Source organism: Aplysia californica, unplaced genomic scaffold (genome assembly GCF_000002075.1).
Source record: "Aplysia californica isolate F4 #8 unplaced genomic scaffold, AplCal3.0 scaffold01136, whole genome shotgun sequence".
NCBI lineage: Eukaryota > Metazoa > Mollusca > Gastropoda > Aplysiida > Aplysiidae > Aplysia > Aplysia californica.
Window position 1 is genome coordinate 51716 of NW_004798406.1, and position 15363 is coordinate 67078.

General features: G+C 43.3%; 1 protein-coding gene across 1 annotated transcript in view; it reads right to left on the reverse strand.

Annotated features, from left to right (window-relative positions):
* LOC101857458 (probable ubiquitin carboxyl-terminal hydrolase FAF-X) overlaps nt 1–15363 on the reverse strand; it is a gene marked incomplete at its 3' end in the record, with an annotated part of 54134 nt that overhangs the window by 14158 nt on the left and 24613 nt on the right. The window contains 19 exon segments of the mRNA XM_013090084.2: nt 967–1142; nt 2134–2246; nt 3674–3817; nt 4237–4351; nt 5092–5183; nt 6344–6429; nt 6821–6962; nt 7352–7525; nt 8069–8235; nt 9089–9217; nt 9906–10024; nt 10707–10917; nt 11193–11339; nt 11896–11980; nt 12875–12930; nt 13378–13489; nt 13956–14122; nt 14564–14689; nt 15036–15264. Of these exon segments, the coding sequence (XP_012945538.1) occupies nt 967–1142; nt 2134–2246; nt 3674–3817; nt 4237–4351; nt 5092–5183; nt 6344–6429; nt 6821–6962; nt 7352–7525; nt 8069–8235; nt 9089–9217; nt 9906–10024; nt 10707–10917; nt 11193–11339; nt 11896–11980; nt 12875–12930; nt 13378–13489; nt 13956–14122; nt 14564–14689; nt 15036–15264 (2590 nt within the window).

Here is a 15363-nt window from a genome sequence, read left to right on the forward strand (position 1 = left end):
AATATAATAATAATAATAATAATAATATTAACAACAATAGATTGCATTTATATAGAGCGATATCTCATACCAGTATAAGCTGTGAGCGCTTTCCACCAATCACATAATCATTCACACAAGAGAAAATATTTCATAGAAACAAGAAAAACCAGTTCCACCACATAAAGAAGAACTTTCACAACCATACATTAACTATAAACGAAAGGACAGCGGTAAAAAACAAAACATATCAGCACTTACTAACACACTGTAACTAAGAACTACACAAATGAGTCTTGAGCAATTGCTTAAACATCTCAAAATTAGTTATTTTTCTGAGATCCTGGGGCAAGGTGTTCCAGATTTTAGGGGCAAACATGAGAAACTTTTCTCACCAAAATATCGTAATTTCATTCTAGGGGCTCTGAATTTTGTTACATCTGTGGATGACCGTAACTGACGAGATGGAACATACAGTGTTAAAAGCTCAGATAGATATGATGGGGCTTTATCGTTAAGACATTTATTACAGATGATAGAAACTTTATACTGAATTCTTTTATCAACTGGAAGCAAATGCAGAGCTTTTAGCATTTTTGATGCAGGATCTTTCTTTCTTTTCTTCAGCACTCGCCTTGCGGTGTTATTTTGGGACACTTGCAATTTCATGGAATAGATTACACAGAAGCTAAACAAATGAGAAACAATGAAATAATGAGGAGTTCACATTTCCGGACTACCAGAAGGCCGGCCACCTACAAAATAAACGTTTCCACTTTTTTTTTTTTTTGTAAGAGTTACGGCACTCGCAACACAATAAGGTCATATAAGTGCTGAAGAATAGATGTGCCACAAGAGAGTAACAAACACAAAAAAGAAGTAGGGGAGATAAAGACGATAGATGCTTGATAGGAAAGAATCAGCAAACCACACCAGAGCACCTGCCAACCACCCCTCCCAACAGCTGATAGTACACGGTGTGCTCACCACTTTGGCTTCGGCGATGGCCTGGTTGATGATGTACTGGTTGCAGACCACCAGCTTCTTCATAAAGTTGAAGTACTCCACGGAGAACTGACTCTTCTCGTGCATGAAGCGGATGTTGCCGCGCCGGACCACCTTCTCGATGGCCTGGGGCATCTTCACCGATGGCGTGGAATTGCCTGGCACACACACACACACACACGCGGGAAAACGGGACAATGAGACACATCACTATCGGCACTCATTAGGCTTTTATAACAAAAATAAACTAAAAACAAATGAATATTGTGAAGCTTAAAACAAACAGATTTGTTTGTTTTAGAAAGTGTTTTACGGCACTTGCAACACAATAAGGTCATATAAGTGCAAAAGATTAGAGGTGTTAAAAGAGAGTAACAAACACAAAAAAAGAAGGAGGGGAGATCAGGACGATAGACGTTTGGTAGGAAAGAAGGAAAGAAGGAGCAATCTGCACTTGTTGGGCTTTTATAACAGAAACAGAAACTCAAAACAAATTAACATAGTCAAGCTTAAAATAAACAAATTAACTAATGGAAGAGTCTATTTTCAGGAGCCAGTTCCACCACAGCTATACTTCCAAAAGAACAGTTGTTGAACATAAAAATATTGAAAAAAGTGAAAGACCATACCAGATTCTCTATTTTTAGTTTTAGTAAAAGTTTTACGGCACTTGCAACACAATAGGGTCATATAAGTGCCGAAGATTAGAGATGTTATAAGAGAGTAACAAACATAAAGAAGAAGGAGGGAAGATAAAGACGGGCGATGTTTGATAAGAAAGAAGAAGCAAACCACACCAGAGTGCCCGCCAACCACCCACGTGACATACATGAGGACGAGACACATCACTATCAGCATTTTGTTGGGCTTTCATAACAAAAATAAACTCAAAACAAATCAACATTGCAAAGCTTATAACCAAAAAATTGGTTGCACTCGCAACTAAACAAGGTCATATGAGCGCCAGAAGATTAGACGTGTTACAAGAGAGTAACAAACATAAAAAAAGAAGAAAGGGGGATAAGGATGATAGATGTTTCATAGGAAAGAAGAAGCAAACCACACCAGAGCACCCGCCAAACACCCACTTTGATATCTTTGCCGACACACACACATACACACACACACACACACACAAAAACAACTCACTTAATGAAAGACTTTTGATATCTTTGCTGAGCTCCTCCTCCGAGACCTCGTCTATTCTCTCGTAGAACAGGATGTAGGCGTTCCACCACCTCTTCTGTCGCCGGATGGCCGAGCTGTGGGGAACAAAACACGACAGTCAGTAACGCTATAACACTACACCGATTTCTTTCATTTATGTGGGGAACAAAACACGCCCATCAGCAACACTATAACACTGCACTGATTTCTTTCATTTATGTGGGGAACAAAACACGCCCATCAGCAACACTATAACACTGCACTGATTTCTTTCATTTATGTGGGGAACAAAACACGCCCATCAGCAACACTATAACACTGCACTGATTTCTTTCATTTATGTGGGAAAAACAAAACACGCCCATCAGCAACACTATAACACTGCACTGATTTCTTTCATTTATGTGGGGAACAAAACACGCCCATCAGCAACACTATAACACTGCACTAATTTCTTTCATTTATGTGGGAAAAACAAAATACGCCAATCAGCAACACTATAACACTGCACTGATTTCTTTCATTTATGTGGGAAAACACGCCCATCAGCAACACTATAACACTGCACTGATTTCTTTCATTTATGTGGGAAAACACGCCCATCAGCAACACTATAACATTACACCGATTTCTTTCATTTATGTGGGAAAACACGCACAGACACACATGTGCGTACAACATCTAAATGTCCTTAGCCACAACAATATGATCAGCGAGCCAAACTTCCACCACATGATGTAAAGGCCGTACGTACCGTTTCAACATGGGGTCATAGACTACACAAGGTCAAGGCCATATGTACCGTTTCAACATGGGGTCTTAGACAACACAAGGTCAAGGCTGTACGTACCGTTTCAACATGGGGTCATAGACTACACAAGGTCACGGCCCTACATACCGTTTCAACATGGGGTCATAGACTACACAAGGTCAAGGCTGTACGTACCGTTTCAACATGGGGTCATAGACTACACAAGGTCACGGCCCTACATACCGTTTCAACATGGGGTCATAGACTACACAAGGTCAAGGCGGTACGTACCGTTTCAACATGGGGTCATAGACTACACAAGGTGAAGGGCGTACATACCGTTTCAACATTGGGTCATAGACTACAAAAGGTGAAGGGCGTACATACCGTTTCAACATGGGGTCATAGACTACTCAAGGTCAAGGCCGTACGTACCGTTTCAACATGGGGTCATAGACTACACAAGGTGAAGGGCGTACGTACCGTTTCAACATGGGGTCATAGACTACACAAGGTCAAGGCGGTACGTACCATGTCAACATGGGGTCATAGACTACACAAGGTCAAGGCGGTACGTACCATGTCAACATGGGGTCATAGACTACACAAGGTCAAGGCCGTACGTACCGTTTCAACATGGGGTCATAGACTACACAAGGTCACCGCCGTACGTACCGTTTCAACATGGGGTCATAGACTACACAAGGTCAAGGCCGTACGAACCGTTTCAACATGGGGTCATAGACTACACAAGGTCAAGGCCGTACGTACCGTTTCAACATGGGGTCATAGACCTCCCCCAGGTACTCCCCACCGAAGCACTGGTTCTTCATCTCCTCCTCGTCCTCCATCTTGCAGTCGGTCACATCACCGTCGTCAAACTTGTACCACTTGGGGCTCGGCTCGTTTGGACCTCTGAGAACACACACACACACACAGAGGTTTTTCAATTACGACATTTCATCAGAAGAAGAAAAAGAAGAAGAAGAAAAAGAAGAGGAAGAGGAGGAAGAGGAGGAGGAGGAGGAGGAGGAGGAGGAGGAGGAGGAGGAGGAGGAGGAGAAGAAGAAAAAGAACAACAACCATTATTATACTTCTGACGTGGACAACTCAGCATTCCTTGAGCTTATTGAACATCTCAAGTTGTGTGTGTGTGTGTGAGACAGAGAGAGAGAGAGAGAGAGAGAGGGAGAGGGAGAGAGAGAGAGAGAGAGAGGGAGAGAGAGAGAGAGAGAGAGAGAGAGAGAGAGAGAGAGAGAGAGAGAGAGAGAGAGAGAGAGAGAGAGAGAGAGAGAGAGAGAGAGAGAGAGAGAGATGTGCCTGCCACCACCTACCTGTGCAGAATGTAAGAGTAGTAGTGTCCCCCGCTGGCCTGTCCACTGTGCACTAGCACGCCCACCAGGCGGTACTTGGTGCTCTGAGCCGCGTCAAACTCGTCGATGATCTCCCCTGAAAAGTTTAGTTTTGTTTTAGTAAGGTTTGACGGCGCTCTCAACTGCATATGGTCATATGAGCGCAAAGGGGTGGATGTCAACAGAGAAGTTCAAAAGGGGAATCAGGCTTACCCTGTTCACCTCTCTAGCCTCAACAGCACATAGTCTGCTTCCACTATCAAGGCAGCCCGGAAATAGCAGTTCACAAGAGAGTGACAAACATACAAAAGAAGTAGAGGAAAATGACGAAAGTAAGGATGAGGAAAGAAAAAAATTAGGAAAGAAAAAGCAGCAGTTCCCCCAATGTTGTTCCGACACAGTATGAAAATGACATTGATAAATGAGCCCGTATACAATTGTACTGTGCAAAAGAACATGTGAATATCCCCCCTTTGGGAATGGCCTGAAGACAACTTCAGTCAGTAGCACTGCCCCAAGGGGGCTTTCCCTGAAAGGATCATGAACAGATTGAAGACAAAAGACATTAAACAAAGGGAATCACATATCCACTGGAACTCTTCCAAAACTCTACCACTGAATATTTCAACACTACAGCCCTTAGACATATCTAAATGAAAATGACATAAAAGTGTTGGTTAAACAACTTAAAATAAATGTAGCATGAAATTCCCTGGCTAAATATGAAAAAACCCACAAAAAAACAATATTCCAAACTAAGATGTCAAATTGAACATAAATCCTACACTGTACTTTCAACAGAATTAGAACAGCCCAAAACTAGCCACTGGGACTGACCTTCCAGTTTGGCCAAGCCCTGCACTGTGTATGGCTCCATGTTCAACTCCCGCGGAAACTCAAAGTAGTCGTTGAATTTGATTGCACACTCCCTGTGGAAAGTTCAGTTTTAGTAACAGTTTTACAGCACTTGCAACACTATACTCCCTGTGAAAAAAATTGTGGTAAAATGAATATATATACCTTTCAACAATACAAAGCTCCTTACACGCTTCTCAGTAGAATCAAAATGGCCAAAATACATGGTACAGGGATGCCACTGGTATTAAGTGAAAATACCTGAAAATTTGCAAAGTTGTATTTGAGGGGAAAACGAAAAGTTACAAGATATAATTAAACCAACAAAAAAAAACCCCAACAATTATGCAGACAAGAACAACTGTTCTTCAAGTGAAACTAACAGAAATAACAGGGAAACACAGAAAAACGGCACCCCTGATGGAAGGCTGTTCCTGTGAACGGATCTAGGTTTGTACGAAGGAGTTCGAACTCAAAGACATATCTGCAGTCAGAGAGTCTCACGACTTCGAGCGGTACACTGTCCCTACTGAGTCACCAGATCCCACACACTGGAGGCACGCGTGGGACGAGGGAGACACTAAGGAGACACATATATCATACAGAAACACTCCTAACTGAGCGTGGGAAACTACACACACATTCATGTAATGGATAGCAAAACAGAAGCTAAACAAATGAGAAACAATGAAATAATGGGGAATTTTACCACTAGAAAAGTCATGCTCACCAAAGAAAACAACACAAGCATAACATTTGTAACAGTAAAAAAAAACTTTACATTTCGGCATGAGAGATCTGGTAGTGATAATGTGATCCACTAATGACAATAATGTCCATTTCCACTTCCGTCAATTTCCCCAAAACAAGACAAGTTATAAGTTCTTGTGGTCTTCCACGTTGTATCTACACTGTGTGAGGCTGGAACCCTCTTTTCCGTTTTGCAAAAATTCTTCTTGAAAACTCGAACAACTTAGCCCTTTTCGGTTGAACAAACAAAATGTTGATTTTCTTCCAGAAGGTAAAAGTAGACACAATCATTTCCGCCTTTTCCGGATACGTCAACATGGTTATAGAGTTTTTTGATTAAGCAAATTAAGCACTCATTTTTTTCATTGCGAAGAACACTTTGGTCATCCTTTAGCTTCCATTGTCAGTCTGTAACGTGTAATTTCCCTACAAAATGTCACAATTTCTATTCCAAAAACCCTTGATCGACACACAGGACTCTTACCGTTCCCAGTCATAGTCAAAGCGTTTCAGCTGAATGGCTAGAATTTTGGGTAGCTTTCTTATCACAAGTCGCTTCACAGTATCAACCTGGGGGAAAGAGAGAGAAAAATCACATGAAAGATAAATGACCTTTATCTAAAAAGAGAGACAGAGAGAGAGAGAGAGAGAGACAGAGAGAGAGAGAGCGGGGAAGTCTTAAAAATGACAAAACAGGAGACCTCCAAAGAATCAGTTACGTTTAGTTTTAGTAGAGGTTTTACGGCACTCGCAAGTGCATAAGGTCATATGAGCGCCAGAAGATTAGAGGTGTTACAAGAAAGTAACAAACATAAAAAAGAAGAAGGGGAGATACGGACGATAGATGACTGATAGGAAAGAAGAAGCAAACCACACCAAAGCACCCGCCAACCACCCACTGTCATACTTTTACCTTTTAATTACATTTTTCACAATGGTAGGCGTTCTTTCTCTCCTTTACCTTTTTATTACATTTTTCACAATGGTAGGCGTTCTCTCCCTCCAGCAAGTCCCCCTTGACGTACTGCTCCAGGGACTCAAACAGGTTGGCGTGGTTACGGATGTCCACGTTGAGGGTGGTGAAGGCTTCCTCCCGCTGGTACCTGACGAGTACATAATACACAGTTAGTTGTTGGGAGGGAGAGAGGGAGCATTGGCATGGCACAGTCATTTGGTGAGTACAGCCCACACAGTTAGTTGTTGGGGAAGGCAGAGAGAGACTACTGGCAGGGCAGTCATTTGGTGTATGGAAAAAGCAAAGACATACAGACAGTGGAATCTGTCAATTTTCCGGCATAAGGAGTTTTTGGTATCATCTTTAAAATTTGTTAATTTATCTTGCTTTGAAAGGAAAAAAAATACCAGTCTGACTTGAAAAGAAGTTGAGATATTTGCGATTTAAAGAGATGGGGGTGTCACCTGGTGTCAGGGGTAACATTAGCGAGAAAATGGCCACCAAATTTACGTGACAGGATCAGCGAGTGTTTCTCACCTGTGCGGGCAGTCTTTACAGATCTTCTGGTCGGCAAACGACCCGCCCATGACCTGTGCCAGGATGCTGGGCTGGTCCAGAACCTTGAGCGCCTCGTCCAGGCTGTCCACCAGGCTGTTGAAGAACTCGAGGGCGTCGTGCTGTTCTCGCAGGTTCACCGGCTCTCCCCACAACCTGGGGGGGGGGGGGGGGGGGGGGGGGGGGGGGACACAACATGGGTTTACTTTGGTTTTAGTAGAGGTTTTACGACGCTCACAACTGCACAAGGTCATTTTATTCGTTTTCGTAAGAGTTTTACGGCACTTGCAACACAATAAGATCATATAAGTGCTGAAGATAAGGTGTGTTACAAGGGAGTAATAAACACAAAAAAGAAGGAGGGAAGATAAATACAATAGATGTTTGATAGGAAAGAAGAAGCAAACCACACCAGAGCACCCGCCAACAACCCATTAGCCTGGCGCTGTGAGGGTTTAGTATCCCAGGATAAGACAACTGTGTGACAAAACAGAACAACACAACTCTGTAACAAGACAGAACAACACAACTCTGTGACAAGACAGAACAACACAACTCTGTGACAAGACAGAACAACATAACTCTGTGACAAGACAGAACAACAGAACTGTGACAAGACAGAACAACATAACTCTGTGACAAGACAGAACAACAGAACTGTGACAAGACAGAACGACAAAATTCAGTGACAAGACTTACTTGAAATGTTTCCAGAAGCCGCGGGGCACAAAGTACTGCAGCTTGCTGGCTGCCAGATGACCAAAGATGACCTGTATCTGCCGCAGCACGCCCATGTTGTACGCCTTGCGCTCGTCGTCTTTGGACTGGACGCGACCTGAATCATCGTCTTTGCTCGAGTCCTCCTCCTGGGAAGCCAACACACAGAACAAACAGTCAAAACTTAAGTTTTTAGTTTTGGTAAGAGTTTTACGGCACTTGCATGCAACACAATAAGGTCATATAAGTGCCGAAGATTAGAGGAGTCACAAGAGAGTAACAAACACAAAAAAGGAGGGGAGTTCAGGACGACAGATTTTTTACAGGAAAGAAGGAGCAAACCACACCACAGCACCCGCCAACCACCCACAAAGTCAAAACTCTGCAGAGCAACTTCTTAACACTTTGCCGCCTCATCTCGTCCATTGGCCATGTTTACCACCCAGTTTCTTTGGATTTTCCCCAAAATGTGATGGCAAAATGTTAAAGTGTAAAACCTACAATAAAAGTAGCAAGAGTCTGGCATGCATGACATTTGTGGTCGCGTTTAGTTACATCCACCCTCATTGACACACATTTCTTTGTTCACTGTGTATGAATTGTTTGTGCCACGTGCGTGTTTTGAATAACAACATCATCATCCAGGGCCAGATCTGCGACAGACATCGGCAATCATGGTTCTCCATTCATTCCTTTGCTCGGATGCTCTTAAAAAAGCTACGTTTCCAACCTACTTCACTAGACAGTTGTGGATCAGCCAAGTACTCCGTGCCGACAAGAAAAACAACAACATTCTGTCACAAAACGACCTACAGGGCAAAAGTAACATCGAAAAATGAATTAGCAAAGAAAGAAAGACTTAAAAAGTAAAAGAATAAGCAAAGAAAGAAAGACTTAAGAAGTAAAAGAATAAGCAAAGAAAGAAAGACTTAAGAAGTAAAAGAAGAGGAAAAAACAAGTAGCAGGGCATGGCAGATGATCCCTCCATCAAACAAGACTCACCATAGGATTGTCCTTGTCGCTGTTCCCAGAGTTGCTCTCCTTCTCAATCAGCAGCATCTCCTCCTCCACATTGTCCGCCGCTCCCTCCACCGCCAGGATGCCCATGCGTACAGGCTCGATCATAAACAACTGTACGAGGGGGAGGGGGAGAAAAAAACATTGTAGCACATAAGATACGGTAAGCTATACTTTGAACCATGGAATAACATCAACAGGAGGCTAGTAAAGGATAGAGAAAGGTGGAAAGTGTTTGTCCGTGGCCTATACCTTTTAGCGTTAGTAAGAGTTTTACGGCACTTGCAACACAATAAGGTCATATAAGTGCCGAAGATTTAGAGGTGTTACAAGAGAGTAACAAAGGTGTTACAAGAGAGTAACAAAGGTGTTACAAGAGAGTAACAAAGGTGTTACAAGAGAGTAACAAAGGTGTTACAAGAGAGTAACAAAGGTGTTACAAGAGAGTAACAAAGGTGTTACAAGAGAGTAACAAAGGTGTTACAAGAGAGTAACAAAGGTGTTACAAGAGAGTAACAAAGGTGTTACAAGAGAGTAACAAACGCAAAAAAGAAGAAGGAGGGAAAAGGACGACAGATGTTTGATAGGAAAGAACGAGCAAACCACACCAGAGCACCCGCCAACCACCCACCAATCTATATTATTACTCCAGCAGTTCTGACACAAGGAAACAACAAGAAACCCATTTAGCCGAACGACAACAGGGCAAAACTAAGGACACGTCTAACCACAGACAAGTGAGCAAACAAGCACACACGACCAGACAGACCAACGTCCCAACAGGACACAGCCCCCCACTCACCTGCTGTAGCACAGAGTTCATGTAGCAGGTAGCACCGGCGTTCTTCAGACCCACAAAGCCTCGGCTCGGCCGCGGCCCCACCAGTGGCACGTACTCCCAGTCCATCACCGCTTGATTGTCTGACCGCGGGGGGGAAAGAAAAAAGAAAAGATGAAACAACAATACACTGATAAAGTTGTTTTAGTAAGAGTTTTACGGTACTTGCAAAACAATAAGGTCATATAAGTATATAAGTGCTGAAGATTAGGTGTTACAAGAGAGTAACAAACATAAAAAAGAAGAGGGAGAGATAAAAGACGATAGATGTTTGATAGGAAAGAAGGAGCCAACAACGCCAGAGCACCCACCAACCTTGTGTTGCAAATGCCGTAAAACACTTACGAAAACAAAAGAGAAACTGAACATGGGAGAGAGTGACAAGAGACAGGTTAGCCTGAAAATTCTGTTGTTAGAGAACAGATAGGCGGAAAAATTCATGGTAAATTCATGCGGCCTGAAGGACGGGGTACACTTCTCAATTTTCCAGGGGCATGTTACTACATAACAATGACAGCACGTGCTCCATTCAAATATATATAACACACACACACAAGTACGTAGCCAACAGACCTGTGTAGTACATGTCTGAGAGAGAGAGAGAGTACTTAGAAAACAGGCCTGTGTAGTACGAGAGAGAGAGAGCGAGAGAGAGCGAGAGAGAGACAGAGAGAGAGAGAGAGACAGAGAGAGAGAGAGAGAGAGAGAGAGAGAGAGAGAGAGAGAGAGAGAGAGAGAGGGAGAGAGAGAGAGAGAGGAACAGACCTGTGTAGTACATGTCTATGATCATGAGTGACAGGAACTGCAGGTTGTGCACACAGTCCATGCACAGGGCCACCAGGAGGTCGTAGGCCGCCACCACCGTGTGGGGACTCGAACACACGGGCACCGCCTGCTCTGCCGGGAACTCCGCCTCCTTTTTGCGACACTGGGTCACCAGCTTGGAGGCTGGGAAGATGAAGTCCTCCACCAGGATCTGGGAATGGAGAAATACATTCACATCTATAAATAGAGAAACACGAGTCCGTTTATAAATAGAGAAACACAAGTCCGTTCATAAATAGAGAAACACAAGTCCGTTTATAAATAGAGAAATACAAGAGACAGACATAAAGAGAGAGGGAGAGATATAGAGATAGGAAAAAAAAGAGACAGAGAGATAGTGTAGCCAACTAACAACATGAAAACATTTTTTAAAACCTTTACTGTTCTGATCCAAGAATAAATTTTTTTTAAAGGAAGCCTACATACCCTGATGAGTTCGGCTCCCCCGTTCTTGCAGCCAATCTGGTGCTTGCGCTCCGAGGTCTGGAAGGCCAACAACTCTTTGGTGATGCACATCCGGCCCTCCAGGAGGGCGTCTTCCACCAGGGTCTCCCCACACTTCAGGCACTGGTTCTGGAGACACACAGATGGCACACCGCATTAGCCTCAGTTTTAGTTTTAGTAAGAATTTTACTGCACTTACAACATAGTAAGGTCATATAAATGCCGAAGATTTAGTTTTAGTAAGAGTTTTACAGCACTTACAACACAGTAAGGTTACATAAGTGCCGAAGATTAGAGGTGTTACAAGACAGTAACAAACACAAAAAAGGAGGGGAGATAAAGACGATAGATGTTTGATAGGGAAGAAGGAGCAAACCACACCAGAGCACCCACCAGCCACCCACACAAACTTCAACAACAAAAGCCGAAGTACATATGTCATGTTCATAACCATAAGAGAAAAGAAACCTCCATTTCCCCCCTCATCTTCCCTCCATCCCTCCCTCCTTCTGCCTTTCTAGAACCCCACCTCTTGCACTCTTAACTTTCAGCACTCTTAACTTTCAACAAGAGATTTTTTCAAGTAAACAGATTCAAAGAAGACAATATAATTATCAATATCATTACTGCTTGCAACAAATCAACCCTTCCCTGTCATTTAAAAGAAAAATACTTCCGCACTTACCCGCACTTCCATGAGCCAGGTGATTTCATTGTTGAGCTGAGGTTCTACGGTCATCAGCCCCTCCTTGGACGCATGGTTCAGCAACCTGATCAACACGACAGAACCCATGAGCCATTTACTTACTGCATCCCTTTTGTACAATTCACAGACAGAATGTTTGAAAGGCAGAAAAAGAAACACTGTAACAAAAAGGAAAGATTTAAAAAAAAGAAAAACAAGAGAAGGATAAAAAATCAAAACTGCCCAACCCATAATAACCTGAAATAGAATTTGCCCCCCCCCCCCATAATAACCTGAAATAGAATTTGCCCCCCCCCCCCCCCAATTTAACCTGTAAATTGATAGGCGTTAGGATTTGTTTGGATAGAGGAGAAGAATACTGCAGAAGCCGCCCCCCGTCAAAAAAACCTATTATCAAGGTCAGTTCACCCCCCCCGCGATGGTGCTGCCACGTCCTTGTAATAAATGGACAGCTGCAAATTAAACGACAAACAAGCCAAGCCTGTGGTGAACTTTCATTCATTGAAGCATATTTTCCAGTCTCTAGAAGTTACTCCAATGCTGTAAACAATCTGCTCTTGCGTGGCAGGCGCCAACATGTGTCATTTCCACTGGTTCTCACCAACAGTGATAAGGTTCTATCAAAAGGCAAAACTTAAATCACGAGACAAACCGGATTTTTTGGTGGGAAAATACAAAAATACACTCAGACGAAAAGAAAAAAATGAGAGAGAAGAAAAATAGCAAACGTCAACAGCATGTCTGTGCATTAGTAGCCACACTTCACTAGGACCATGAATAAAAGGAAACAAAGGCAAAGCTGAACACAACTGGGCACCCACCAACCACCCGTAACATAACATGAAGGTAGGGGCTATTAGAAAGAACTATGAATTCAAACTAAAACTTGTAACAATGAGCTCAAACGACAGCTGGAACAAACTACAAACAACGCGTCTAAACCAACGGCCAAACTTACTTGCACAGCAGGGTAAAGTACTCGTGGGACTGTCTCGCATTTTCTTTCACCGTGTTCTGAAACACAAAACACATTTTTTTTTTTTTAAATCATCAAAACAGAATCACACAAAAATGACCCATCAGCCAGAGAAAAATTTTTTTTAATCCTGCCACCCATGGTACAGTATGGCAACAGAATGGGTCTAAAATCTGTAAATACCAGAAAAATCTTCTAATTAGTTATAGTAAGCTTTACAGCACTTGCAACACAATAAGGTCATATAAGTGCCAAAGATTAGAAGTGTTTCAAGGGAGTAACAAACACAAAAAAGAAGACGACATAAGGACAAAAGATGTTTGACAGGAGCAAACCACACAAGAGCATCCACCAACCACCCACTAGAAAAATCTGTAGAAATAAGCACTCTTGGCCATTATTAAAGCAGCATCAGCGGAACTACTAACAAATCCCCAAGCCACACAAAGAGAAGACCCACAGAGCACCAAGGACGGAACAGTTACCTCCAGTTTGGTGAAGAGCAGGGTGACCAGCCACTTGATGTTGCGAGGGTTCACGCTACAGCGAGAAAACATCTGGAAAAACTGCTCCGAGGCACAGGTTCGTATACTTCGGCTGGGGACAGAAAAACGTGTCGCAGGTGAACAAACATTCCTCCCTTCCACACCAGCATTTTGTTCTGTTGTCAGTTAATGAAAGGGGAAAGAAATCAAACGTGCTGTGACAGCCAGTTCAAGAGGACTTCCATAACGAGCGACCACTATGAGACCGAGTAGAATAGAGGGCCAGGGGTAGGGGTAGGGTTAAGGTTAGGGTTTGGGTTAGGTCTCTTCTTTATGGTGTTTGTTTGGGTGGTCACTCGTTACGGAAGTCTTTCCACCAGTTCAATTATTTTTTTAAAGGGATCAGCCCATTTACAATTCTAGTGTGCATAAGAACATTTTAATATCCCCCCCTTGGGGAATGGCCTAAAGACAACTTCAGTCAGTAGCACTGCCCTGGGGGGAGGGGGGGAGATAACTCTAAGCTTATGACATACAATCTCCCTACAACGCAACACGACCTCCCCACACCGCCTCACCTTGTCCGACAGAGCAGAAGTAGGTCAATGATGAAGTCCTTCCAGGCGTTCTCTTTGTCCAGAGCGTCCAGCGTCGGGGGACTGAGGGCCACGCACACTGTCAGGTTCTCCAGACCTTCCCTGGCCACGAGGATGTCCTCGCAGTCTGACGGCACCGCCTCCTTGGGCTGAAACAGTCACGCGGAGAGATGTTGAGTTTTAGTAACAGTTTTTGTTTTGTTTTTTAAGTAAGTGTTTTACAGCACTTGCAACACAATAAGGTCATATAAGTCCCAAAGATTAAAGGTGTTACAAGAGAGTAACAAACACAAAAAAGAAGGAGGAGAGATAAGGACGATAGATGTTTGATAGGAAAGAAGAAGCAAGCCACACCAGAGCACCCGCCAACCACCCCCAGTCTATAACTTCAAAAGCACTGACTGGAATACACACAAATATATACTGGAATATATATCTACGTCTGCTAAATAAACATGTCAAAGTTGAATGCCATCCCACTGATTATATCAAAGTTATGGGAGGCTAAAAGTACAACTGCAGAAGTGTGAACTATTCTATCTGTAAGCAGCACAAAGTGCAGTAAGAGGTGTGAGCGGTGAGAGACGTACCTTGTCGAAGGTGCCGTGGATGTCGTCGTAGGAGGCGTGGAGCAGGTGGAAGCAGCAGGCGCTGGCTGACCAAGCGATCTTCATGATGGACTTGACTGTGTTCAGGTCGGGGCTCACACCCACAGCCTGGACGAACGACACAGGGGCACACAGTATAGCAACAGTTTAGTTTTTTAGAGTTTTAGTAAGAGTTTTACGGCACTTGCAACACATTAAGGTCATATAAGTGAGCAAAACACATATCCCTCACCCTGAACAATTGTAGTAGTATCATCATTTATTCTGAATATTCAGAACTTAGAAAAACATCAAAAAGTCTACCAAAAGACATAGAGAGATAAATTGTAATGGTATTGTCATTTATTTCAGTTATTTAGAACTCGGGAAAAAATATCAAAGCGTCAAACAAAATACATAAATAAATAGATCTTAAAAAAAAACCAAAAACGGTGGTTGGCGTGGCGTAGCGTACCTGCTCCCCAAGTTGTCCCCCTAGTCGCGAGGCCACGTGCCTCATGCTGAACTCCGACTCGGGGATGGGGATGTGTAGCAGGACCTGCTGCAGCGCCACCGCCTCCTCGTGCTCCCTGGCCGACACGGGGCTCTCTGAGTTACACGCCTCCACCACGATCTGGATGCGCGCGTAGCCTAGTACCGTCAGCATCATCTTGCTCATTTTCAGCACTGTGTGGTAGGCGGCTCTGAGGGGTACATGAAATAACAGTTGTAGAACATGGAAGTGACATTTAACTACCGACTGCTACAAGACTGTGGCGAAATACATCTGTTTAGTTTTAGTA